At 41.5% G+C, this 26,802-nt stretch overlaps 2 protein-coding genes and 1 long non-coding RNA gene across 5 annotated transcripts in view; 1 reads left to right on the forward strand and 2 right to left on the reverse strand.

Annotated features, from left to right (window-relative positions):
- srpk1b (SRSF protein kinase 1b) lies at positions 1-18,848 on the reverse strand. The gene is made up of 16 exons (XM_046384248.1): positions 18,731-18,848; positions 18,072-18,126; positions 6,978-7,105; positions 6,604-6,712; positions 6,390-6,477; positions 6,204-6,291; positions 5,226-5,332; positions 4,878-5,043; positions 4,296-4,321; positions 3,937-4,168; positions 3,349-3,735; positions 2,702-2,796; positions 2,414-2,521; positions 2,013-2,082; positions 1,785-1,877; positions 1-1,472 (listed from the first exon to the last, which is right to left on the reverse strand). The coding sequence occupies exons 1-16, from the start codon at positions 18,741-18,743 to the stop codon at positions 1,288-1,290; spliced, it is 1,950 nt and encodes a 649-aa protein (XP_046240204.1). The 5' UTR covers positions 18,744-18,848; the 3' UTR covers positions 1-1,287.
- Positions 17,845-20,443, forward strand: LOC124056629. The gene is made up of 2 exons (XR_006842989.1): positions 17,845-18,025; positions 19,711-20,443. It is a non-coding gene; the product is annotated as an uncharacterized LOC124056629 (long non-coding RNA).
- mapk14b (mitogen-activated protein kinase 14b) overlaps positions 20,257-26,802 on the reverse strand; it is a 20,357-nt gene continuing 13,811 nt past the window's right edge. For 2 of the 3 annotated variants that reach the window (XM_046384251.1, XM_046384252.1), the window contains exons 7-13: positions 26,593-26,640; positions 26,325-26,439; positions 25,753-25,824; positions 23,609-23,688; positions 23,031-23,109; positions 22,586-22,759; positions 20,257-22,459 (exon numbers count right to left, since the gene is read on the reverse strand). In XM_046384251.1, the coding sequence (XP_046240207.1) occupies positions 22,392-22,459; positions 22,586-22,759; positions 23,031-23,109; positions 23,609-23,688; positions 25,753-25,824; positions 26,325-26,439; positions 26,593-26,640 (636 nt within the window). In that variant the 3' untranslated portion in view covers positions 20,257-22,391. Of the gene's footprint in view, positions 22,460-22,585; positions 22,760-23,030; positions 23,110-23,608; positions 23,689-24,212; positions 24,293-25,752; positions 25,825-26,324; positions 26,440-26,592; positions 26,641-26,802 lie in introns of all 3 variants that reach the window. The other variant, XM_046384250.1, reaches the window with a different exon arrangement.

The raw sequence follows: 26,802 nt of genomic DNA on the forward strand, positions 1-26,802 counted from the left end.
TTTAGATTTTGAAAAATGTTTATTCTAATTACCTACAGAAAAAAAATTCACAATCAAATTAGGAGGGGAGACATGGACAAAGGAAGATGAGACTTGTAGAAAAACAAGCAAAATGATTTTGAGTCAATTCAAAGCATCATTACAGCATTTGTTTTTAGGACAAACTCCATGTGCAGTGCACTAAAAATGAAGCACTAAGTTTCACACAAGTTTGAAGTCAGATGAACATTCTTCGAGGCATTTCCAAAAACTGTAAGAAAAGGGGAAAAAAAAGCGTAACTTTCAGCTTGTGCCTTCAATCTGCACTGCAGTCAGTCTCTTCTATAAACTGTGCAAAGAGGGAGAGACTGAAGGCCAGCTCTTTGGTACACTGGAAATATTCTTTACTATTAATGTGAGAAATGCCATGTGAAGCCTTTCTAAACGGATCCACGTATGAAACAGCATGAAGTTGTCGTCCGCCGACTCGCACATGAAATAGAGAAGAAATCAGAATATTTTTCACATTATATTGTACCAAGTGCTGTTTTTCAAGACAACATGAGATAATTTGGAAACTAACAATAACAGTTGATATTCCACAGCTCCCTGAAAAATAGAATTTGATTTCTTCTCTCTTAAGAGCTGGTGCACAATTTTAAAATGTATGAAATTTATGCTTCCTATTTATGTATTTGTGCCTGTATACAAATGTACAAAAGGTTTTTAAGATAAAGCCAACAGTGCCATTATCACATCATTCCCGTTAGCATTACACAGGTATTCTTAATTCTGAGCACTTTGCACATATTTGACAGCCACAGCCATAAAAGCACATTTAACGTGATGACTGGCAAACAACAGACAGATTTAGCTTATTATTTAACCAAACAGTACGTGGTTTTGGTGGCCATCTTTTTGTTTCTGTTCACATTCTGCCTTCTTCTACATTTGTAGACAAGTGCAGCTTCATTTTAAATCTGACTAGAGTCCATTATCTATAGCTAAAAATAATGTGCTGTAGAGAAAGAGCTGGAATCAGGGAAAAAAAATGAAATAAATACAGAGAGAAGAGCAATAGTTCCTTCCATCGCAAAAGTAATCCAAATCAGGACCAAGACTCAGCAGCAGTCACTCTCTTTTTAATGGTTTCATGGGAAGTGTGTGCAGGTAGCCTCTGAGAGCCATGACAGGAAGATGCAGGCACGATGCAGTCACTGGGTTTGCAGACATGAGTGTATTTACTGTATTCAAGCCTAATTTATCCTTTTACAATATGGAAGGGGTGAATGCGTCCCTGGGTGGCTTCTAGGATGTGAGCCATGGATGAGCGAGGCACTGGGCTGCAGTGGCCCTCCTTTCAGGCACCAGGTCCAGCATGGGCAGCAGAAAGCTGCTGAAGTTGTGTGCCTCTTCTTTGGACCACTCATACTTCTCTACCAACACATCAAATAAACCCCACGGCTTCAGCTTGGTGATGTGACGCAGGTCACCTGGGAGAAAATTAAATAATTACAGTGTGTGTTAGTGTGTTACATATTATATACTGCAGTCTGTGAAATTATGGTTTTATTCAGATAATGTGTAAGTGTTTTTTGTTGGAATCTCGATGAGCTGGTAATAGCTGCACCGAATCTAATTTGCAAGTTCTGACCTCAGACTGAGCAGACGGCTGTTAAACCTTGAACAATCGGGTGCTCATTGTGAAACAGCAACTTTTGCACCAAATACCCGAGCATGTTTTGAGAGATGAACTGGATTTAGCTACAGCAGCAGACAGCAGGTGTTAGAGCAGGTGTGTATACCTTTCTTGGTGAAAAATTCCTTGGAGTATTTGCCTGCCAAGATCAGCTTCCGAGGAACTTTACCCAGCAGCTCGATGATCAGCGCTATGTGATCTGAAAACACACAAACACAGCTGATGAAGCTCCGCCAAGGCAAACAGAACCATTTCAATAAAGGGCTGAAGTACTCAACTCAACAGCATTACACAATAAAATCCTGTGTGAGTCTCAGTCGAAGCAGACACTAACCTTCATCTCTAGAGTAGTCTTCACCAGAGTGGGGTTCAAACAGGTAATCTCCAGTGGCAAGCTCAAAGGCCTGAGGAAAGACACGCATGCATGAACTCAATAAATGGTAATATCTGAAATTCAGGCTTACACATGAGATGGTGTCAGTCTTGTGAGTTTGCATTAAGCCCGAAGGGTCAGCAACCTTCTGATGGCCTTCATTAATTATGGCTCATCTGACATAATGTGTACATACAATCATTTCAGCAGCTGTGAATGTGTCAGTGTAGGCTGACTTAAGTTTCACAGTTTGTGATGTGTGCTGCATTGGACATGGAGCATTAGAGAGTTGAAATAACTTTCCAGCCAAGTGTTTTATTTGTGACTGTGTGTGTATGTATGTGTGTGTGTGTGTGTTTTACCATGCATGCCGTGCTCCAGATGTCTGCTGGTGTACTGTAGCCTGCTCCTGTCAGCACCTCAAGGGAACGATACTGCCGCGTCTGGATGTCATCTGTAAAGTGTTTGTGCTGCGAGAAGAAGGGGGGGGGGACGACAACAACTGAGCTGGTATTGACAAAGTGCTGCTTTTTGAATGAGATCAGATTTAAAGCACAGGCAAACTTTAGAGTGGAAAACCTTTCAAGGTCCCAATAACAGTCAGTCATTGAAAAATAAAAAGACGTTGCAAACGTATTTATTGCACTCACCACCCAGCAGGCGTTGCCTAAGTCAGCGATCTTAACCTGCAGCTTGTCAGCATTAATGGGGTCCAGGGGGTTTACTAACAAACTGTCTGATGCTCCTGTTGAAGAATGGGGAGAAGAGGGCGGAGGATGATAAGCTACAGAAGCAGAGGGAATGAACCATGGCTCACTGGGTCATACTGACAGTTGGGAATAAAACTCCCTTGATCACACTCAACTTGACAGCTTCAGGGTTTGCATTGTGTTCACGATGCTGTAAGAGGCACAAATGTTTACAGTTTGCAGTGGAGATTTTTTTAACCTCTGGGTAATTGGTGAGTCGTGGCTGTTAGTGATGTGATCCATATGTATTAGCCTCACTTGCACAACCTTTCTAATGCAGCCTGCTTACCTCCAGCTCTCACTGAAAACTGGACAACCCACGCTTCCTGTGCCACTCCATTTAAACCTGTACTGAATGCTTGTTTCTCACTGTAAAATGCGCATATTAAAAGAAATTCTGATCCATAAAGGCTTGTGCTCTAACATAATATTAATCTCATGCTGTTGAATGTGATATTAAATATAATATTACATGATATTAAATATATTTTCACACTTGTGCAGCATTTTTAGCAATTTAACCAACCAAAGTGTAAAATTTAACTAACCATTCTGCCCGCCTTCCTCCTCAGCCTCTCTTTTGGCGTCCATCTCCTCCTCCTTGCCTCCCTCCTTCAGCTCCACAGTGACAGAGTCCGGGGTGACAGAGGCAGGGAGCTTCTGCAGGTCAGCCTCGGGGTCCTCAGACGAACCGTTGCAGGTCTGATGCTCTTTCTCGTTACTCAAAGTACCCTCGGTCTCCGTGTTGCTCTCTGGTCGATTTGCGTTCTGTTGGTCCTCCTGCTCCTTTGTCAGCTGCTTGGTCCCTTGTGCCTCCAGGTTGCTCTCGCTCTCCTGTGTGGAGGTGTGACCGTTGCAGTTCACCTCCATCCTGTTCTCCTCTCTCCGCTCAGTCTCCTCTGGCATCTGCTTGGGCTGCTCGTCAGGAGTAGAGCCTGTGGATGATTCAACTCTGTTAAATTTGTTTTCTTATAAAAGATACTCTTGCTGCCTAAGCTTCACTTACTATCGGTAAATGCTTTTTTCAGGCCCCACATTAGGTACTATCTATTCTGATTTCTTAAACCAATTAAAACATTTGAAGTAAAACAGTTTTTCGCTGTCTTCATTCTCATTGGATCTGGTCGGTCATTCACCTGTGACAGTATGACCAGCAATGTCTTGCAGTGTGGCAGACATAGAGAGGGTGGTGGCAGAGGTTGTGTCCTCAGTTGTCTCTGTCGTCGTCGTCTCCTCTTCATCCTCTTCTTCTACTCCTTCAGGTGTTGCTCCTCCCTCCATCTCCTGGATCCTCTTCTCCAGCAGCTCTGCCTGCTTCTTTTGCTTCTTCTTCATCTTTTTCTTTTTGTTCTTCGACATTTTGGCCATCTTGGAAAAGATTGGAGAGAGAGGGTAAAAAAAGTGTATTCTGACTCAACTCTAAATGTATTTTGTCCTCATTTCACTAAATCTGGTAAAAGTAAACAAACAAACAAATAAATCAAACATAACTTACTGGTTTCGGTGCTGGGGCTGTACTCACTGTAGGAAATAGGAAATATCAGAGGATTACATTAGTATATGACACTTGGCGTATCCTTTGACTCTTCATAATTAGCATTCTGTCCGGGTGGCTCAGTTGATTCATACCAAGCTGTACTAATAGACTGTCTCTGCAGCGACACCCGACTCAGCAGGAGTCACACAATCCTCTGAGCAAGCTGGTAATTTCCATAACGGATTCAGTGGTGACTCATACTGACACACGGCTAAGTACTCCTCTTTTATTAGAAAGCTCCACGTGTTTTAAAGTCAAAACCCTCACATGCACAAACAGAGGCGGATTACATAAAGAGCAGAAAAATCAGTATATTCCAACAACCGAGTCTATTTAAAAACACTACCACCGTTTAAGTAGTTAGCTGTATCAATGACATTAAGGATAACAGCTCACAAGCTCACATTTATGTTGTGACCCACCACATCTTAGCCAAACACTGAACAGCAGTGGTCCCGCAAACCTCTGCTGTCAGCAACATGGCGATCAAACCACAAAAAAGATGTTTGGCGGAGTGCTGAGGAAAAGAAAGGCTGTGACCTGCAGAACCCGAGGGAGGTGCAGCGCCAGTCCTCTGCCACTGCGTAGCTTCGGCAGCCATTTTCTTAATGTAGGACTCGTTGACAGTCAGCAGGATGTTCTCTGGTTTGATGTCTGTGTGGATGATCTTACACTTGGTGTGGAGGTAGTCTAAACCCTGCAGAACCTGCAGTGGTGAGAAGTCAAAGTATCAAAATAAAGGCTGTATGATTTTTCCACCCATCATGGATGAGTCAAGTACTTGTCTTGTGTCTCAAAACATGCAATCATCATTTTTCTGTTAATAGCAGTCATAAAACTACGTGATATTTTACAGACATTGATTGTTTCTTTGCAGCTGCATAGTACCTGTCGTATGATGCTTTTAACACAAGGTAGGGGCAGGCCTTGATAGTTCGACTTGATGATCCATTTCAATAGATGATATCCCAGCACCTCAAACACCATACACACGTCTGAGGAAACACAAGGTCAAGGACTAGAGGAGCACCACTTCTCAAACACTACACTCAAACGACACTACATTTGAGCTCTCTTGAGCTACAATGGACCAACTGATTAAATTTTTAAATCATTTTTGTGGGACCGATAGTTTAGAAATTACAAAAAAACCTTGTATTTGAGATATATAACCACATTTTCTAATGACAACAATCTTTCACTACACACCCAACATGTAAACTTTATTTTTCATAGACTTTCAGGGTATGTTGCCTGAGCACACAGCTGTAGACCGGACGTGGTGGGAGAGATGCTGTCAGTGCATCAGGGACTCTGGCACTTAAAACATGTGTCCAAAACACACATCTGTGAACCACAAATAGCAGGGCAGACTGTGAATCTGGGAGTGTAAATCAATTGCTGAAGACTTTGGACTGACACTCAAATTGTATCCTGTCACTGCAGTTTGCACTCAGACTCAATAATTTTGGTAGAAGCCAGGCTGATATGTTAGTGCTTCAAAGTAATGGAGACAAATGTGGCCTTCAAGCACAATAACAAGGATAAGCTAAATTAATGTCCAGCCTGAGGTGGTGCAGTTGTACCCTTGGATGTTTGACACTAAAGAAGCTAATTGGCCTGGGATGAGTGCAATTAGTATGTCCAAGCCATCACACTAACACTACAACAGTAGGGAGGACAAAATGGAAGGAGACCGTATATTTAAGTTCATGGAGGGTCACCAAAGGTCAGTCGAGTGTTTCAGATTGACTGTTGCGCTTACAAAATGAGTAGGCACAAGCGTTGATGCGCATTTAAACTGAGCAGTGGATTTCTGTATTTTAGGAACAAATGTTCTGTTATTTCTTTCTCAAAAGAGGATACGAGTCCCATTCATGCCAGAAATTTTGAAGTCATCTAGAAGCTGCACCACTTTCTCTCTGCTGGGGTCACTGGGATCCGTGTTTCTCACCTGGAAAAAAGGCAAACATAGACAAATAAGGAAATAAGGTTGTGTAAGCCACTGGGGAAAAAAACTGGTACGGGAGCCGTGACGACTGTGTGACTTACAGATTTGAGCAGCTTGATCTCATCCAAAGCCGTCTCTGTGTAATGTTCAGCACTTTTTACAACCTTCATGGCCACAAACCTCTTCTCCCTGAAAAACACACACACAATCTATGATTTCACTCATCACAACCTCAGCACCACCTCACCTCAGCAAATCGCCGCATCACCGTCTAAATTTCACATGCCGGTATTCAAGTTTGGAAGCAAAACTTACTGGATGTCCCAGGCCAGCCACACAGTGGAGAAGTGTCCCCAGCCCAGCTTACGGATAACATGGTATCTCCCGTTGAACAGATCTCCAATCTTCACATGGTGATATCCACCTGACCAAACGAACATACAGACACACTCAAATAATGCAATCACTTTATATGTTGAGTATATGTGATCACACACATAAACAGACTTTTGGGTCAACTTCAAATTAGCCATTAAATCACGATTCATACAACAGCATATATGTCTATGATCAACACGACAAATGCATTAAAAAAGTAGCTATTTACATCAATCTACTGTGTTTTCCTCGCTTGGATATACACACAGGTCTGAAATCTGAGCAGGGATTAAATGAGAGAGACATCCTACCCCTGCAGTAGTCGTTTGGGTCCTCCTGCTCATCATCATCAGAGCCCAGGATCTCTTCATCCTGCTCTGGGAGCGGAGAGTCTGCCTGACCTGGCTGAGAACCACCTCCACGACCATGAGGCTCTGGTCTGAATGGGGAGGAGAAACATAAAGAGGTGGAGATGGTAAAGGGAGACATTAAAAAGGCATGACAGGAACATAGGAGAGGAAGGAAGGAAGTAAGGAAGGAGAGAAGTAAGTGCAATGGAGAGTGACAGTGGGAAAAGGGGTGAAAGATTGGCTGACAAGGAGAAATACTAATAGTGGAACACGGATCGGAAAGAGTTTTCCATTTTCAGAGTCAAGGCATTTTATCAAAAAGCTTACAATATGTTTTCATCCATACAAATTCATAAGTGATATCGCAGATAAGAATAAATCACTAAGCAAAGATTAGGAGCTAGTTTAATATATCTCAGAATATGACAGAAGAGTCATGTAGACCTTTTTTTTTTTTAAAGGCAGGGCAGTAAAACAAGGAGGGTGAACATTTAAATGCTGTTATGGCTAATGGGAGTGACCCTGCCCTGATAATTCTAAGGACAACTACAGCAGCACAGATCAATTAGTATCCATCAGGGTTGCCTACATGTCAGAATTCAATGCTAATATAATATTCAACTATGTTAATATATTATATTTAAACCATTTGGCGATTTTATCAGCCCTAAAAAGTCATGGTAATACATATTAAAATGATTTCTTATATATATAATAGCGCAATAATGTATTTATGGCTAAGAAATGCAGACACAGAGACAGATTTCCTTTTTGACTAATCAGAGCATTTGTGGAAAAACACTGCCATTATGTACAGCAAGTTTATGCACACGAGGATTCAGAAAGCCTGGCACAGACACACTGTGTGCCTGCGAAGGACACAGAAACACTGCAGTACAAATGTAGATCACACCAGCTAAGTGTCCTGGTTAGCAGAAGAGCTGCTGCAGCTGCAGCAAGGGACATTTTCAACTCATAAACCGTTTCTCACCTCTCCTCCTCTGCAAGCTTACAAATCCAAAGTCCTATTAGTTGTTACACACACACACACACACATACACACAAAGAGGAAGCTCACACTAAAAGAAAGAACAAGAAAAATGACTCGGAGACAACACACGGCCTAGAAAACACAAGGGCTTCTTTCCCCCAGAAATTTCACTTAAAATACCTCTGTTCCACTTGTCCCCGTGATAAACCCAAATTTAATATAAAAACACAACATTGTATCTCTTCTTCTACACATTAGCTTTAACTCGGATGGATGAGTAGGACGCAGTGTCAGTAACAGAAGTGAGAAAGGGAACATTTTCAAGCTCAGGAATCTGTGTTGTCTGCTGCTACATAATAAGTACCAATGGTTGAGTTAGAAGTAGAGATTTATTTCTCTTCAAGCCCACCTACTGAGGCTGGAGCATCAACACAAAACCAAACAATATTAAACTCCTTCAACCAAGACCTAATATCGTTAAACATTAAATGTATTGTTGAATAACTGATGGTAATGCTGTGATGCTTAAATGAGCATGCTGTGTTGTGTGAAGCCGAACATGGCGGAATAAATTATTAAAAGCAAACCTCCAGCAGTTCATATAGAACGGCTCATTGGAGAGTAACAGAGAACATGTTTGTTTCCATGAAAAACATCAAACACAGGACTCGACTTAGAAATCAAACAGGTAAAACAAGGCCCAGCATGCAACTACACCTGGGACACCTGAGGAGAGCATCTACTTCACAGATCCTGCTGCACAATCTAATAACTGGGAACATCTAATACTCTAGTCTGAGTCAGTGCACTAGCACACACTGAGTCAAATCATCATCACACATCATCATCATCGACTCTTCCACATTTTGTGAGCCATGAAGGAAATGGATAAACTGAATAGCTTTTGGTTTGTTCTACTGATTATTCTCTCGGTGCTGTCCGTGGTTCTGAAAGAAGGGACTGCAATGTCTTGCTGAACCCCACCTACAGAGTAACAATCACAAAACACAGATGAATAACGCTGAAGCCTTTCAGCCAGTCAGTAAAAGCTTTTCCCCGTAGGCCATTCAATCCAATTTGAAAAAGAACACAATAATGTATCGACATGCATCATTCCCAAAGGTTTTGCCAAAATTCAATCAGTAGCACTGACCACAGGGTCCGTCTATATACTACATGAACATAAAAACCCAACACTATTTTGCCTTAACATTACCAAACATATATTTTTTAACAATACCTTTTACAACAATTAGCCGTTTGATTGTTACTTGCTTCGTAAATTGTCTTCACACAAACAGCTGTATAGAAACTAAAGAGAGCCTGCATAAAATACATCGGGAAAGTTTGAAGAATAATTAGACAAGACCAAGAATCTGAGCAAACACATATAGCATTATTATCCAACTAATCTCATTGTCAGTCCTGATTCTTCAGTGTATTCCTGCAAAGGCCTCATCGTGGTGCTCTGTGGAGGTAAAGACAGCTGACAGCTTCCAGCGAGAAATCCCACTCTCTGCATGCAGTGCAAACAGATGTTCCTGTCACAAGCAACATTATTTTTCTGCACACTATTTCAAGCCTTGAATAAACACACGGTGCTCTAACATACCAAGTCCTCCAAGCCATTTACAAAGCACGTCATAAGCCCCGTGTGCTACACATTTGGACTTCAAACAGTAAACTCTGGATGGTTCCGAGGAGGATTTGGAGCTAATTAAAGGAAGTCACATATGATCTCTTAAGTCTTGAGAGGGTCTAAGAAGCAGACTTCGCCACACAACCAGTGATTTTAAAAAAAAAAGGCTGTTACTGTGCTTACTGTCATTCCCTCTAACACTGGAATTTGATAATAAAGGCAAAAACGCTGGTTTGATTGCTTTTGGTTGGGGATACTTTGTTGTGATCTGCTTGCAAACAACATTGAAGTCATTAGGATTAACATGACTACCTAATCAGTTCATTATCTTAAGTCTGAGCAGAAGGGGCACTTTGAATACATCTCAGTAAAACCATACTTACAAAGCTGTGTCATGCTCAAATGCCCGCAGAACTCAACTGTTTGTTGCCCCTCTTGAGGGGGGGAAAAGGCAATTATCGAAGCTGAGCTGTAGTCAGAAATTCAGTCCTTTACTACTTGGACAACAAAGGGTTTGGAGTTCAGTAAGTCTAAGGTTTTTGTTTTTTTCAGGGTTTTTGATAGACATACACATCAAAAAAAATATGCAAAAAATGCAGCCAAAGAGAAATATATGTACTGCAACTGCTGTACCAGATATGCCTGCAAGTCTGGCACTTGTGTCTAGCAGGCAAAGATTTAGATATTTATTCATTCTGTGATTATGCTTCTTCATATTCACCCATCTGCTGTGAGATTTTTCTCTCAGTTCTTTATATCAGGAGGTGTCACTGGAGTGGGCATCCTCACAATTTTTCATGTGCTCAACCAAAAGTCAGCATCATGAAGGAGGTCAGTAGCCACCGAAACTGTTTTTAGGTTTGAAACTAATGTACATTTAATGTATATATATATATATTATTACAATTACAGACAAATGTGCAACCATCAGTCTGGCTTGACTGTGATTGTTTCTTAAGCAACTGTGGTGCTTACTTGCAATAACACTGTCAGCCCACACGCTGTGCGATAAAGGCAAAACATCACATTTTTTCCATTCGCTCAAATTCACACACAATGTACAAAATTAGTTGAACACTACCTAAGTGCCATCCCTCATTTGAAAGTCAAAGACGATGCCTTGTTCCCTTTTCCTAAAAAAACTAACACACATACAAGTTTGTGCAACTAGTCTTGATAGGACATTGTATTGATTTTCCATTCACTGTGGACAGCCCAACCCTAAACTTGATCATAACCAATTCATGCCTAACCTTAATTTCAATTTCACAGGTTACCCCAAACTTTAATCAGGACCTCAGAAATGACGTTTTGCTGCACTAGAACTGGTCTTTGGTCCCCGTGACTGTTGGTTTCAACAAGGACACCGTACAAGATACCCAATAGATATCAAAAACACACTTACACAAACTTTAGACCATGCACATGTATTAAAAAAAACAACATTTTTACAAAGAGTCTGCATCAGTCTCACTGGATGTTGACAGATCAGAGTAGTCACTGCACTGCACATTCCTATGGCCTACATAATATACATGAAGGAGGACTTGGTCTTGAATAAAACAAGCCTAGAAAGTCCACTTAGATTTTACTGACTGACATGCAAAAAAGGACTAAAACATTTAAATATGGCTGCCAAATGAACACTAATTTTACTAAGGGACAGGATGGTGGACACTGCACAGACAATGTCAACATGAGAGAAAATGCAGGAATACTTAGCAAATATGAACAACATATAAATGATATCATTTTGAACCCAACAACATTACACGTTTAACGCCATGAGACAGCAGACGATCGTGCCTTTTGAGATCGCGCATGCAAGTTCTTTTTTTCCTCACTGCAGTACAAGTACAGTCGGGCAGAGACAATTCAACGTGCTCTGACTGCCACATAACATGAACAAACAGCAGAATACTTCAAGGACTTCTACAACACTTAAAACACCTGGAGCTGTCTCAGAACAAACCTCCAACTGTCTATGGTTGTCACGCCTGCAAACACACACATGCAGGCACACACACTGCTCTTACCTGCAAGATGCACGGATGCCCATGGGACAGGATGGAGGGAAGAGGACAGGAGAGAGTGCAGGTGTTAAAAAAAAATCCTCACTCCATCCGACATGAGAAACAGTAACGATTAGAGGACCAAAACAGGAAAAGGGAGATGGATGGCTAGTGCAAAGTAAAGTGAAGGGCAAAGAGGAGAGAATAGATCAATGTTGAGAACTGAAAAGCAGATATTACATGGGAAGGGGTGGCAAAAAGACGAGAAAAAGAACAGGAGGAAAGAGGATGGCAAAGAGCTGGGGAAGAAGAAGAGAGAGAGGAGGAGGAGAAACATAGAGGCTCTGCTGTGGGCTGAGTCCTGGAGCACAAGGCAACACTGCACACTCGCCGACTCTCTCGCTCACTTTTTCTCTCTCACACTCTGGCTGTCTGACCGAGAACTCTCCTTGGCTGTCGTCAGCCTCTAGCCCGGCCCCTTTCACTGACAGCTGGGAGACGATTGGCTGATGCAGCCCAGCACTGCATTGCAGGTGAGGGACGACCCCCTCCTCCTTCATGTCTGACCAAAACAACACAGTTTCTCTTGCCCCACCTCTGTCTGTTTGTCCATCATCGCCATCTCTGCTATTCCAACAATGTTTCAACCATAATTTTTCTGCACTGAAACAACAATGCTCAGACCATACATGCATCATGCCCCAGCCTCTGTATGATTTGCTCTTCAGGTTAAAGTGTCACTGTCATGACTTCGTTTATGCAGCGATTCATGTAAAATTGATTAATTTTTATGGCCATCATTTGGCCTTTTAAAACACAGAACAAAACAAAGACTTGGTGAGGGTTGCATGTGAAGCCTGACAATGAACTCTTTCATTTTATAAATAACGAGTTTTATAAATATATATAACGACTTATATGTCGTCTTCAGTTTAAGTCCAATCTAAGATCACAACCGATCACAAGTCAGTTTTATAAATGAGGCCCCTGGACTTCATTAATTTTTATTTTACTTTTGCATCAGTGCTTTAGTGGTGTAATTCTTTTCACCGATTACAACCCTTTACTTTGCTCATTATACAGAGCTCAAGTTTTGGTTTGATAAATGACGAGCCATACTCTGTTCTCATGTCATGAGTTTAATAAACACCTCCTCATTCAGAGCCAGTAGCAAACACCAAGGTCTTCAAGTACCAAAACTGAGTATTTTCTCAGCAGTAAGCCACTAAATTATTATTAGTTGTACAACTGGGGTTTTTGACATGCCAGCAGTGGAGCCTGATGTAGGAGGAACGGAATTTGCAGGAATGGAAGTTAATTCCTCCACTAAACTGTCTAAAGTGAAGATCTGATCCCTCTGCCCCCTTTTTCATTGACAAATTAGAAAAACACTAGATAAAGTAAAACAATGTACAGTGACGCTAATGAAAAAAGTGAAGCACAAAGCCTCCATGTTGCATTTGTGAGATATTAAGATATTAACTGCAGCCTCGCTGAGTCCAACTACAACAATCCCACAGCCAAACTGTGGTTTAGTCTGCCCACCTGGTCAAACTTTTATATCTCTCTGAAGCATTTTCATAACCTAATGCTGAAATTGTCTTACACACAAAGAGCCCAATAAACGGCCATAATAGATGGTTCAGCTGCAGTCTGGGCCACATTTCCCTGGAGGAAATTGACTGTGCCAATGAGCACTGAAATTTAATACAGGACCACAAGCACTTGACTTCTCCATCACACATCTGACATGACAGAGTGTGTCAGTGTCTCCTGGGTTTCCCCTGGCTGTATTGTTTCCACCCATCCAGCTTTATCACATCTCTCGAGCAAAATAAACAAGGGCACAGCGGATGAAGAGCTCTTGGGGACGAAGTGTGGCCAACATGTTTATGTCTGCCTCTCCTCCTGCTCCTCCCCTCCCTCCAGATTAAATCAATGGCGAGTGCCTGAGCAGCAGAATCAAACAGTAGCACAAGGTAACTGTGCTAAGGATGCATTGTACACAAAGTGTAAATGAGGTGCTGCAGCACCTTTACTTTAGCACCCAAAACACCCGCTGAAAGTATATGCATGTCATGCAAGACACAGTGTTTTAGGTTTATTTTCAAGTTAGATAGCATGTTACTAATGTATACAAAGAAACTTTCATGTTCTTTTCCACGTGCAATGCTATGCAGGTTAATTCTGGAGAATACTATCTAAATCGAGACAGTGTCTCATGTTGGAAGCACAGTTTTAAGTATAAAGAGAGCCTCTGAGGAAGATACAACATGACATAAGAGAAAAAGACAGAGGACAAAATACATCTTTGTATAGATTACAGCACCAGTTAAACCACTGCAGGTTTTCTTAGTTCACAAAAACAAACCTCCCTTCACAAAACCTGGAAAATCCAAATCTTCACGGCCCGAAGCAACCATTCTACAGTTCACCCTCAACACACACAAAAATACTCATGTATTTCTGCCAGCATGAGAAAGAAGGGTAACAGTTAACCTGCAGGCTGAGGACAGAGAGCAAGAGCGAGATGCAGATGATAAAAGATTTGACGGGTTATGTAATGAGCTGCAGCTCTGGCTAGGAGTGAGGAGGGAGAGATACAAAACACAACAGAGCAACTGTGCTAGTAAATAACTCTGCAGTGCTGGCTATTCCTGTTCAATCTCCTGGGTGCATGTGTAGTCCTAATTACATCTGAGGCACAGAAAGTTAGAGAAACAAATGCAGAAATAGTTAAAAAAAAAAAAAAAAAAAAAAAAAAAGAAGGGTGTGTGTGGGCTATAAGCTCTTTCAAGAGCTGGCAGTGCAAACCCTCACAGAGACATCATCTGTCCTGTCAGTGTGTGTGTGTGTTCTCAATCATAAGCGATTGAAAACGAACAAACGAACACACACACATACACTAAAACACATGATGCAGGTGGTCAGGTACCTCATGGAGCAACAACAGTCAGGATCTGCTTCTTAATGAAAAATGGACCAGTCCATCAAGAAGTCAGCCCAAGTCTGTGGAAATTGGCATGTGGTCACACATACACACACACCCAAAAAAACAAAATGACTACTCCGTAAAACTCTGTCTGTCTCTGTCGGTTTGATAGACTTATTCGCATTACTCACTTGCATGTGAGACCACTGGCTAGCTTCACCACAGCTGTGTTGATGGAGAAGATCCAGTCCAGGAGCCACATGACCCAGACGACAGTAGGCAAAAGCAATGAACACACACCAGTCTACACTGAGCTAAAGTTGGCAAAAGGCGAGTGGCAGTTGGACCAGGTCTGCTCTCCTCTCCCCTGGCTCTTCCAACTGAACAGTGGCTGCTGCGTCCTCCTCTCAGCACAGCAGCCACAACAGAGCGACTGACACAAGAGTGTGGGAGGGAAGGAGGGTGATGGGTGCAAGGGCATGAGATGGAGGGAGAGAGAGAGAGAGAGAGAGAGAGAGAGAGAGAGAGAGAGAGAGAGAGAGAGAGAGAGAGAGAGGGAGGGTGAGGGAGAGGGAGGGAGGGAGAGAGAGAGAGAGAGAGAGAGAGAGAGAGGGAGGGTGAGGGAGAGGGAGGGAGGGAGAGAGAGAGAGAGGGAGAGAGAGAGAGAGAGAAAGAAGGGGGGGGGTCGAGAGAGACAGAGGGAGAGAAAGAAAGGGGGGGCGAGAGATAGGGAGACAGACAGACAGAGAGAGAGAGAGAGAGAGAAAGAAAGAGGGGGGTCGAGAGAGAGGGAGACAGACAGAGAGAGAGAGAAAGAGAGAGAGAAAGAAAGAGGGGGGTCGAGAGAGAGGGAGACAGACAGAGAGAGAGAGAAAGAGGGGGGGCGAGAGAGGGAGAAAGAGATGGGGGAGAGAGAGAGAGAGAGAGAGAGAGAGAGAGAGAGAAAGGGAGAGGGAGACAGACAGAGAGAGAAAGAAAGAGGGGGGTCGAGAGAGAGGGAGACAGACAGAGAGAGAGAGAAAGAGGGGGGGCGAGAGAGGGAGAAAGAAAGGGGGTGAGAGAGAGAGAGAGAGAGAGAAGTGGGATGATTTATACTTGAATGCTCGCCACTTACTTGATGGTTATGGACAGAAAGTATGCATTTTCTGTCATCATAAAATGGTGCGAGACTTTTAAACCTTAAATTACTTCAACAAGTCAGAGCTGTGAGTTTTAATGCAGGATGAGACAGCTGTGCTAAAGCTATGCAGTTATTTTAAAAGGAAAATCATAACCTTTGGCCAACCTGGGTATTCTCTGAGGCTATTGTATAACGTGGTAATATTCATAACTTTCTTTTTTTAAAAGCTGGCAGAGGAAATAAGAAAATATCACTTATATGACTCATGAACATAAATATAACACTCAACATTTTATTATTTTGTATTTTCTTCCACCATGTGTGGACCAGGATGAAGATTAACTGCTAGGCATTCAGACCCCCTCACTGAACATGTTGGTACGTTATAAATTTAGGCTAAAATCATTTAAATTTCTTCCCTCCCAAAACCCGTCCTCACCATTCAACACTCAGTACCACATGATGACAGTGCAAACATGAAGGTTTAGATTTTTGTTTTTTTGATTACTTCTTAAAAGGATAAAACTGAAATATCCCACTCATGCAAGTACTCAGAGCCTTATACTCAGTACTCTGTTGAAGCACCTGTGAGGAGGGAAATGAAAATGAGTTGATGGAGAAAGACAAGTGAAATAGGAGAAGAGGTCTAATGGGGAGACCAGAATTAAAAATGAAAAGAGAAATTCTAACGTCATAAAAATAACAACATAATCTCCTGGTCATCGTCATCAAATTTCTGCAAGCAGAACAAGGTGACTTCAGGGAGCAGAGGACACTTGGTTTATCTGAGGCTGATCCGTTTGACTCAGTCTGGTACGACATGTTTGTATTTGCTTTTAGTTTTTGGCAGTGCGGTCTGTGCCTTATGTCAGAAAGGAGAGAAATGTTTTCCTGCTGTTGTTAATGTATGTGAAATTGTGTGACGTTTGTTCATATGGAATAAACATAAAGTCAAATTTGCTGTTTTTCTTTTCTTTCACGAGGTAACAACTAACATCAAAAAGAGTAAGAATATACAGACAGTGCTTCTCAAAGTCAAGGGAGCTTCCAAGTCAGGTCCTACAGAGGCTTGGCAAGGCTACTTCGGATACTGATAATGAGCTAACGAGTGTGCATCACTGAGAAGGTCCCGCCTTTAATGCATACCTGCTTGCCATTTTTTTTATAAAAGCCAGCAAAGCACTGTGGGCATAGAATGATGGCTACTTTTGGCAATGCCGAGGAAACACACAGGCATCCCTGAGAAATCTCTGTGTGAAGGATTCAGTCCTTTGTAGAATATGAAGGATCTTGGACATACGATGTTGTAGCATCCTTGAAATTCTGCTGTTTGAGAAGCACCAAGAGTGTGAAAATATAAACAATTTCCAGCTGAACTGGCATCCTTTGCCAGCAGCTCATATACAAATGTTAATTTATTTCAACTGTTCTGTCAACGGTACCGAACGCTCTTAAAACTAAGCAGAGCACTGTTCTTTCATAGGTGTTGTATTTAATGTGTAACCAAAAGAAAATCATCCTAATTAGCTACTTGAAGTTGACTGAATGGTGAACTGCTGACCTGAACAATCTGTTATAGAAAAAAATTGGTTCATTTTGCTGAATTTCTTTTAAATCACAAGATAACAATAAATCTTCCAAGAGTGGAAGGAAAGAGGCCATCTTGACATTCTCTACACTTCCTGACACAGTCCAAACTTGGACATGATAAACAAGATTTTTGTTGACATAATGCAGCACATCGATTGTTAACGTTTTGTAGTCCTCAGCAACAACGTGATGACTTCTAAATTAATCACAAACTGCCAGTGCTACTACATTTGCTCCCAACACGTAAACAGTTATAGCTGCAATTCTGCCTCAATCATAATCTCTCTCTTACACACACACACACTCATACCACACACTTAAACAGCTCTTTTTGTGCCATTTATTGGGTTGCTGTGCAATTTTTAACTGATTTGGTTCATACTCATACTGCCATAGCAAGATCAGACACGTCTTGTGTCTCATGTATAGTCAGAGTTGTCTGTGCTATATACAGTTATGTACAGGTTGTATTTAACCTCTCTTGCAGTGTTAGTGTAGCACCTGGTCCCTGGAGGAACTGTCTCGTTTCACTGTTTAGTGTACTACTGTAAACAGCTGAAATGACAATAAAAGCAAACCACGTGACTTGAAACGGGACAACTCTACAACACGCATTTTATTTTGACAAATGATAAAAGACTCACAAAGTCGAAACTCAAGTGAGAAATGCAGCTGAGCAGATCTCATGAGTGGATCTCCAGCTTAGCGTTTCCGGGCCAGAGAAGGTAAACTGTGTTATTAAAAACAAGCAGGAAGTGCTGTTCAACTTACTTTTTGCCAGGTTTCCTTGGCTTTGTTCTCTTCTTCCTTGCCTGCATTGCGAGAACTAACAAGTAGAAAGAGACAACAGTTACACACTATAACTCACCCCAAAACTTCGCAGACACTGTGAGCGCTGCTTTGACTTTAGAGAAACGACTACATGTTGCGAACGGGGTGTAAAAAGAAAACCTCGTAGTTACGGATTAAATTAGCAAGTAGCTAACAGGTTACTTAGCTGGAGTAACAGCCTCCCAAAAAGCTAAGTAAACCGGCCTGGGCGGTGTGTTGCCCTATAGAGGCACTTAAAGTTAGCTGCTAACAGCAACGTGGTGCTTTTCACTACGAACACGTTCATTGCCGTGACGAGCTCTGGTACACTTATTAATACTTTAAGGGATGTTACGGCTTATGTTTTACTCTACTGGATAAAAGTTTTGGCGCATACTTGTCCACAATAAGATGCTAGTCAGATGGCTAAAGCTAGCATATACCGTTAACACACACACACACACACACAGCAGAGCGCATGGTCTACGTTTACTTTTCATCAACTGCCACGTGGCTCATTACAGTTGTTCAAGTAATTATGAGAATTTATTTGCCACAGAGAAGCGCATGTGTTTCGAGCACTATGTGTAAAAGGCGTTTAGAAATATTTACAGCGTTACCTTTTCTTTCCATGCTGTTACCCAGTCAGGAGGTACGCTGCGTTCATGAACAGTCGGAAATGTTGGAACTCTAAAGTGCGCGAAAATGAACGAACCAACGAAGTTGAACTGTAGGGGGCGGAGTGTATGAAAACTGTTAATGGTATTTGAGATGTATGTGGTATCTTTTGGAGAACAAATTTAAATATCTACCACATGGATATTAACAGTTCGGTCATACCTGTTATTAACTTCCTTAAAGGTGTCCATTGCTGGAAACTTTTGCTTTTGTGATCCTACTGACCCACTTCCACCGCTATATATGCAGTATGTGTGTACCCTGTCGCCAAATTCCCGTTAAATCAAGGACCCAGAAACAGTTTTGCATGTAGATAATTTTTGATGTAAGGGTCTAATGTGTCATATAGGCCATATAGGGTTTTTAAAAAAGACTAAACAAGCTGATAAGGAGGGCGAGCTCTGTCCTGGGTAGTCCTCTGGACTATGTGGACGTCGTGGGTGAGAGGAGGATGCTGGCCAAGCTGTCGGGCATCTTGAACAACCCCTCTCATCCTCTGTATGACACGGTGGGGACCACACAGTGGGAACCAGAAGTATCTCCTTCAGTTACAGACTGCCGCACCCTCAGTGTAGGAAGGAACGCTACCGCAGGTCCCTTGTCCCCTTATCTTATCTTAAATTTAAAATACAAGACAACCAGATCCCAGACATGACGCAAATGACGCAGTCACAAAAGTAAAAGTAAAAGTTGTAAAAGTTTGCCAACAGTAGCCACAGTAGCCACAGCAGGTTCTAGGTCATACTAGACAAATACAACTTTTAACAATTTACTTCATCTTCATTTGTCACATAGTCTTGCTTTAAGTCACAATTTCAACACAAAAGTCTGACTCCCAGTCTTTATTCAATATCCATCATAACTATCATTTACTATGGCTATATTATTTATTCTAATCTCAGTTTTGTTTTTTTCCTAGCAGAAAAGGGGCTTCCATAACTAAGACTCATACAGTATAATGCCGTATCAGAGGAGGGAGCCCATGAGGACCCTGAGTTCAGAGGAGAAAAGGATGAGAGCAGCTGCGAGGGGCATCACAGTCCCTGTCTCCCTGTAACTCCCCAACACATGACTCAGTGATGATTCATTTCACACAAAGCTGTTGAAACGCTTTGAGGATACATTTTTTTAATCTGTTTTCTTTCTTATACCTTTTTACCGACATGTACCTGATAACTAATGCCAGTGATTTGATTAATGTTGTGTCGATATATTAATTGACGATTAGGATTCAGTCTGTTTGTATGATTTTAAGTACCCACGCTAGTGTGTATAATGTCTTCATTTCACCTCTTAAATGGGGTGAAGATTTATTTAGATTAATAAACTCGTCATTTCTGTTGTGCTTCTCCTTCTTTCCCGACATGTTTGAGCATCCTACACGCTGGCAGAGGTTATGCTTGACTGTGCTGCCACCCAGTGGTGGCACACCGACAACTACAACTCACCCCAACATGCTGAGCACTGGTACAGGTTTGAAAAATAGTAGCCTTTATTTTCTAATGGTGGTATTTACAGGTGGTGTGGCGTGCTGTCCTGTTACATGTCGTAAAGAACATAGTAAAAACATGATGAACACATCAGGCAAAGAAAGCAGAGCCAAAAAAAAAAAACAAATTAACTACTGATGTTGGGATATGGACAAGATAAATAATCTAAATTATGCACTTCCTTTAAAAAACAAAACAAAACAAAACAAAAAAACTAGACTTCAGCATTGCCCTTCAGCATCCAGTGAGTAAACGTACACTCTTTCCCACTAACATGTGCCCTGCTAAATTATTCAAACTAATGACAAATATAGTTCTAGCATTACTCAAGAAAACAATATTAAAGAATCACAGAATAACATCAAATCCTGATTTAAAATGCAAAGAAAAAAATAATAAAGTAATACATTAGGAAAAAGCACTACATGAAAACAAGTAGTTGCAATTATGAAATTATGAAGACACGGAAATTGTTTGGCTGACTTTAGCCAGAGCAACTGTGGATATAGCTTGTATGTCAAATGTAATCCGACTACTAAAAAGGTTATCATAGGAAAATAAAACATTTTGTCAATGCCTGTAGTACACTTCAGCACTAGGAGTCTAATGTTTAGTGGTTCGTATGTCAAGACAATATGTTGGCATAATGCATGTTCTGCTTTGATTTCTGCAAGTTTTCCTATTGAGATCTTTTGAAATCGCGATACTTTGGGTGATCAGTTCATCAGGAATCACAAAATAAATAAATGTTCAAGAACCCCTTTAAACTCAAAAAACTAAAAAAAATCCCAGATAAAAAAATGAACCGAAACAACCGCAAAATGAGCAGAGAGTTGATCAAACTGTTTTAAAACTATTTTGTTTATACTGTTGGCTCTGATAAACAAGCTGTAACTGCAGTCGCCACGGCTTAACTGACATTTGAGATTATTGATGGTACATTTGGTTTCTGATACAGTAAGCTCTCCATAAATAATAAAAAGAACCTTAAATTCTGACAAATAATATTCTCTTACATCGATATACAAACAACATAACAAAAGATCATAAATATAGGGCAGACTGGAGCCCCCCCCAACATTCAATAAACATTAATAGTACTGTGTTTTATATAAGCAATATGATTAAAGTACATTGTCAGTTGGTGTTGTTGTGGTGCGAAACATCACATTTCAATACACTAATAAACCAAATCTGGCTTCATCATGCGTTTGTGGTACTGTAGATTGTGAGTGAAAACGTTCTTCTGAAACAACAGATCAGAAGTGCTCTGATGTGGAGGAGAGGAGTAAAAAAAAAAATAAACAGAGCAGGTGAAATGGATATGTAACTCATTAACGCTTAAAAAAATGGACGCTGTAAGCCCTAAAATCCAGCAATAAAAATATGATGCCTTGAATTTGCCATGCGGAGGTGAATGTTTTATATATTTTTAATCTATCCTATACATCGTCTTAAATTACATACTGTATCTTTTTTTATATGCCACTTTAGGCTAAATTCTAGTCATAAAATTCATACTGTCAAAGGGGTCAGCTGAGGTGTGACTCAGCAATTATGACTATTACACATACGGTAACTAGTTTGACTTATGTACAAATACTGTTTGTCGTATTTACACTGTTCTATGCATTCATAGAAATAACATTTAATTTTAATGTGTGGAGGAAAGAAACTTTAGACACACTGCAGTTGGAATCTTCTTTCCTACAATATCAATTACTGCGATGGAGTACAATTTTATAAAATATGTATTTGCAGTTCAGTTTCTCTGATTTGCATTTAAGATTCAAAGTGGGGATCAATATTGTCAATAAATGTCTGAGGTAAAAAAAAACAAACCAAAAAAAAAAACTCACTAAAAACATAAGTTGAATTAAGGGTGTTGGGATGCAGGGTAACAAAAACAGCAAAGTTGGGGACGGAAGGAACAGGATGTCAAGTTTTATCCCTGATATCGCGACGTCCTCCGGAGATGAATGACGGCAGGCACTTGAATGTCATGGTTGTGTGAGTGTGTGTGGAAAGTGGTGGATAGTCACATGAGACTGATAGTCCTTGAAAAGTGTTCCTTGTTAAACAAAAAGATGGAAGAAAAGGTGTCTCGGCCTCCTCATGACTCCATCTCGTCTCCATCGTACGACGGCGGCACAAAGCTGAGTACCTCCTCATAGGTTAACCCTAAGAGACGAAGATAAATGGTATGTGAGGTTATTAACAAAATATTTTTTCAATCATCTACTTATTTTCTGCCCCTCCCACGCAAGTTCAGGTTGTAACCCAGGCATTCACAATGTGCCCACTTACTTTTCCATTCTTCAATTTCCAGCTCACGGCTTTCGAAGCTCTGGTCGTAAGGCTCTGCCTCAGGCTCGTCGTCCGGGTCGTGGTACTGGGCGAAGTACGGGTGGGCCAGAGCCTCAGATGCTGTGATCCTCTTATCCGTGTCCAGCACCAGCATTTTCTCCAGCAAGTCCACCGCTTGAACGCATCCACGAGAGAACAATTAGTATGTGAAAAGCAGAAAGAGACGGAGAGAGAGCAAAATAATCCATTTAAACCTTTATGTATGGTCTAACATTACTGTACAGATGTTGAAATCGTGGCCATTGGTGAAAGTGGACGATTTAAATTGGTCAAGCATGTACAGTAATTAGGTCTAAGTGTGACTGTGACTTTGTGCCACCACTAGAGGGACTCGGTGAGCCAGGAGTAGCATCAGTCATAGTGCCATGGCGAAACAGGAACTTACCAAGAGGATTGGCACCAATAAACACATCAGCAAAGTTCCTCTTGGGCATGTGGGGAAGAGAGTTAATGTAGTTCCTCGCCTGTGACAAAAGGTATAGAAAAAAATGAAACTAAAAAAATCTTAAAGATATACAGTTGTAAAAAGTTGCACTTTATCATGCTACTGTTCAAAATACAAAAACATACTTTACATTGATTCAGTGCATTTACAAAAATTAACATGATTGTACAAACTACGAGTAATGCATGCTTCAAGCACTTTAATTCTGACCCAAATTACATGCATTACACAAACATTGTGGCCTAAATTTCAGAATCGATGTGTTACCGCAGATAAGCTTATCAGAATACACTGGCAAAACACTCTGGGAAGCCTTGCCGAGACAAACACAGTGAGTCAGACAGGAAAAAGGAGTTAAATAGGGTGAGAGCAGAGGCTAATGCGCAATGCAAATGGCAAGAAACACTTAAAAACAACACTCGAAAGGTATCTGTCTCTGACGGTATCGACTGCTGCCCTGATTTCAGCTGGGGCTGGGGAGCCGGGGCACGTGGGAAGACGAAGGACTCGTGTCTCACCTCATGGCTGGGCATCCTGCTTATGAGGGAGGCTGGGGGCGTCCCCGTCAGGCGCATTATCTGCTGCAGCTGGTTTATGTCTATAGCTTCTGAGTCAAGGGGCATCATAACAGTGAGGTCAGCATGTCAAAGAGCAAGGGATGGTTAGGGTGGTTTGTGTATGGGGTGGAAGGAGAGGGAGGGGCGCACACAGGGTGGGGATGAAGAGGATGTAAGAGGGGAGGAAGACAGTTTTTGAGCTTTTGGAGTACAGCAACATTCGCCTGACTATCACCTATTATGAAGTATCGAGGTATTTACAGAGATAAACGGACGCTGTGACCCAACGCTTCACGAGTGGCCTTGTATTCCGTCACATGAAAAGATTAGAAGACTGGTCATACATGCTGGAACGAAGTGGCAACCAAAGCCCAAGAGCAAATTAAGCCATTAAGAAAACACACAATTTCAGGACAAAACAGGTGCATCTTAGAAGTTGTAGTAGCAGTACAAAGTGGTAAAGTGGACTGTTTAACTCCTGACAGTGAACACACAAGAGGCAACACAAACACAGGCAGGAAGAGGCAGTGCGACCAAGCTGGATGGGATGATACTTGACACTCACAGACTCCGAAGAGATTTTCATCAAGAGCTCGGGCCCTGGGGTTCCGACGAGCATCATAATACGCTTCAACTGATCAATGTCTACCACACTCACATGAAGGAAAACAGGAGGGATGGAGGGTGGTGGAGAAGGACAGAGGGGTGAGAGGTACAACAGTCAAAGCTGTCATCTGCATCCTTCATTCACTCAGAGGGGGGAAGAAAAGTCAGCAACTAGCCTGCGACTGTTTTCATTATCAATCTGCTTACTGTTTTCATTTTTTAGCATGTGGACAATCGAATGTCAAGAAAATGAAATGTCTTTTTAACCTATCTCAAAACCTAAATGTATTCAATCTACTGATCGTATGTGAAAAGCAACTCGTCATTACATTTCAACTATTAACTGATTATCAAAATGGTTGCAGATTAGTTTTCCTGCTAATGGACTAATCGCTGCAGCTTAGATAAACAAGACTTATCAGAAATGCAAGGAAACAGCTTGCTAAAGTGAGTGTTTAAAATCACTTAACTGTTCACATTGCAGAGATCTGGTGAAATGTTGGCGATGTACTACACCAAACAAAACCCGCTGCAAATAGCTGATCTATTATTTAAATAAGAAAATGTTAGCAAAGGATTAATACAGGTGTGTTTTTCACATCTGATTGTCCTTTAGATTTAATACTAAAAGGCACAGATAGTGCACAGCTCCTGCACTCCTTCTGGATGTTTTGCTTCGTTTAGCAGATTTCCTCCCACCTGTAGCATCTATACAGCTGTGCACAGATCACGTTTCAGGTAAAATGAGACAGACCAGAAGGGCTATTGTGCTCTCTTTAGCCAGCCCTGCTTCTTTGTAGGAGGGCAGCTCCACCAGCTCCCTGGGTGATTTGGATTTGGTGAGATTCAAAACACATTTAAACCACAGACACACAGCATGCAGTGAAGGAATGAATGGTTTGATTGATCCTTTAGAGCAGGAATCAAAAACATATCATACTAAAGCTTATCACAGGATCATGAGCTCAGCAATGTACCAACTTCTGCATCTCAGGGTGTGTATGTGTGTGTGTGTTTCCTAATTACACAGCATCTTTCTGTGTGCTTTAGCACTGACACATTGTAATCTTCTGCTGCTGTGCATGGGGAGCTTTGTGGGAGGGAAAACAGGAAGGTGTTCTGTATCTTGGAGAAGCAGTGGAGACAACAGTGGGCAGTGCTGAGTCATAGACCACAGGGGACTCTAACTCCTATCTCAAACACAAGACCATTCTGGCATGGAGTCACAAAAGTCAACACACACTGCTTTTGAGTCAGCTTGAACTACGTACAGTTGTGTGAGTTTCAAACACTGTGATCTTAGCAACAAAGCTTGTTTGAGAGCCTTCAACGCAGGCAACAACGCATCTGTAAATCGAACCGCAAGAATATTCAGTTACAGACTTGACCGTATGCATCCGTCCACCACCTCATCCAGGTCCACCAAAGACCTACAGTTTGGGTTGACTCCAAGGAGCCGTTTTATTTTTTGCATTGCAATAACAGCTTTGAAAGGATACGGTCTGTGCCAGGGAAGAGCGTCCGTCCAGTAAGTAGTTCAGCCATGATGCAGCCCACAGACCAGATATCGACTATTAATGAGGAAAAACATTCAGCATAATGATCGCTTCGCAATATGGTAAGTATTCATATTCAACATCAGTTATATTATATTCAAGACATATAAAGGCAACATTTCCAATTTATTAGCATTCATGCCAAAACTACAGACTATGTAAGACCACGGTTTCAGCGGCTTTGGCTTGTGTTGTACCTTGACATCAAGTTGAATCCACCAGAAAACTGAAAAGCCGGCCTAGTTTCTCTACAATTGCCTTTGTCATTTCTAGGATAATAAATTCTTAACAATCGACACTACAAAAGAAAACACTCTCCATATGTCTGGTGAAATTGTCTGTGTGTGTGTTTTTTTTTTTAAATATATATTTAGTTATTTATTTTGTGAATTACAACAACCACAGACTAAACACAAAGATGACAGCAAGTCATTTCCGTAGAGTGAAATTGGACATGATGTAATATTACGCTGAGCTGCGGCCCAGAACTTTATGATTAAAATCTCTGTGTGTACCTGTCATGTTGTAGTGCATCCAGTTGAGCATGATCTCCGGGGCTCGGTACCACCGGGTGGCTACGTAGCCAGTCATTTCATCATCTGTGTGCCGTGCCAAACCAAAGTCCAAGATCTGAGGGGCGAAGGGATTTTTTTTAAAAACTCTTTTTCGGTAATAGGAGTGGTAGAAAGAGCAAGATGATGAAACGGTGTGCACAACTGAACACCTTCTACTCGACATGATCACCTCTAAATCATATACAGTGTGGTGAACCTTGTTTCTCACCTTGAGCTCACAGTCTTCATTGACAGCCAGGTTACTGGGCTTCAAGTCCTGAAGAGTGAAGGAGGCAAGAGAGAAAAGTCAAGAAAGAATACTGAAGCAGCACAGGGGTATCTTCCTGTCTGGTTAATATAAAAAGGGAAAAACAAACATCATATAGAATAGATAGTGTGGTGTGGTGTTCATCGATTTGGCCTTCTGATAATGAATGAG

Source organism: Scatophagus argus, chromosome 3 (genome assembly GCF_020382885.2).
Source record: "Scatophagus argus isolate fScaArg1 chromosome 3, fScaArg1.pri, whole genome shotgun sequence".
Classification (NCBI taxonomy): Eukaryota; Metazoa; Chordata; class Actinopteri; family Scatophagidae; genus Scatophagus; species Scatophagus argus.

What these genes read in the sequence shown, in the direction of transcription:
- srpk1b (XM_046384248.1), bottom strand. An exon ending in CCCAAACGACTACTGCAGGG is followed by an intron (nt 6,713 to 6,977) that starts GTAGGATGTCTC and finishes TCGTTTGGTCAG; the next exon opens with GTGGATATCACCATGTGAAG. An exon ending in AGACTACTCTAGAGATGAAG is followed by an intron (nt 1,878 to 2,012) that starts GTTAGTGTCTGC and finishes GTGTGTTTTCAG; the next exon opens with ATCACATAGCGCTGATCATC.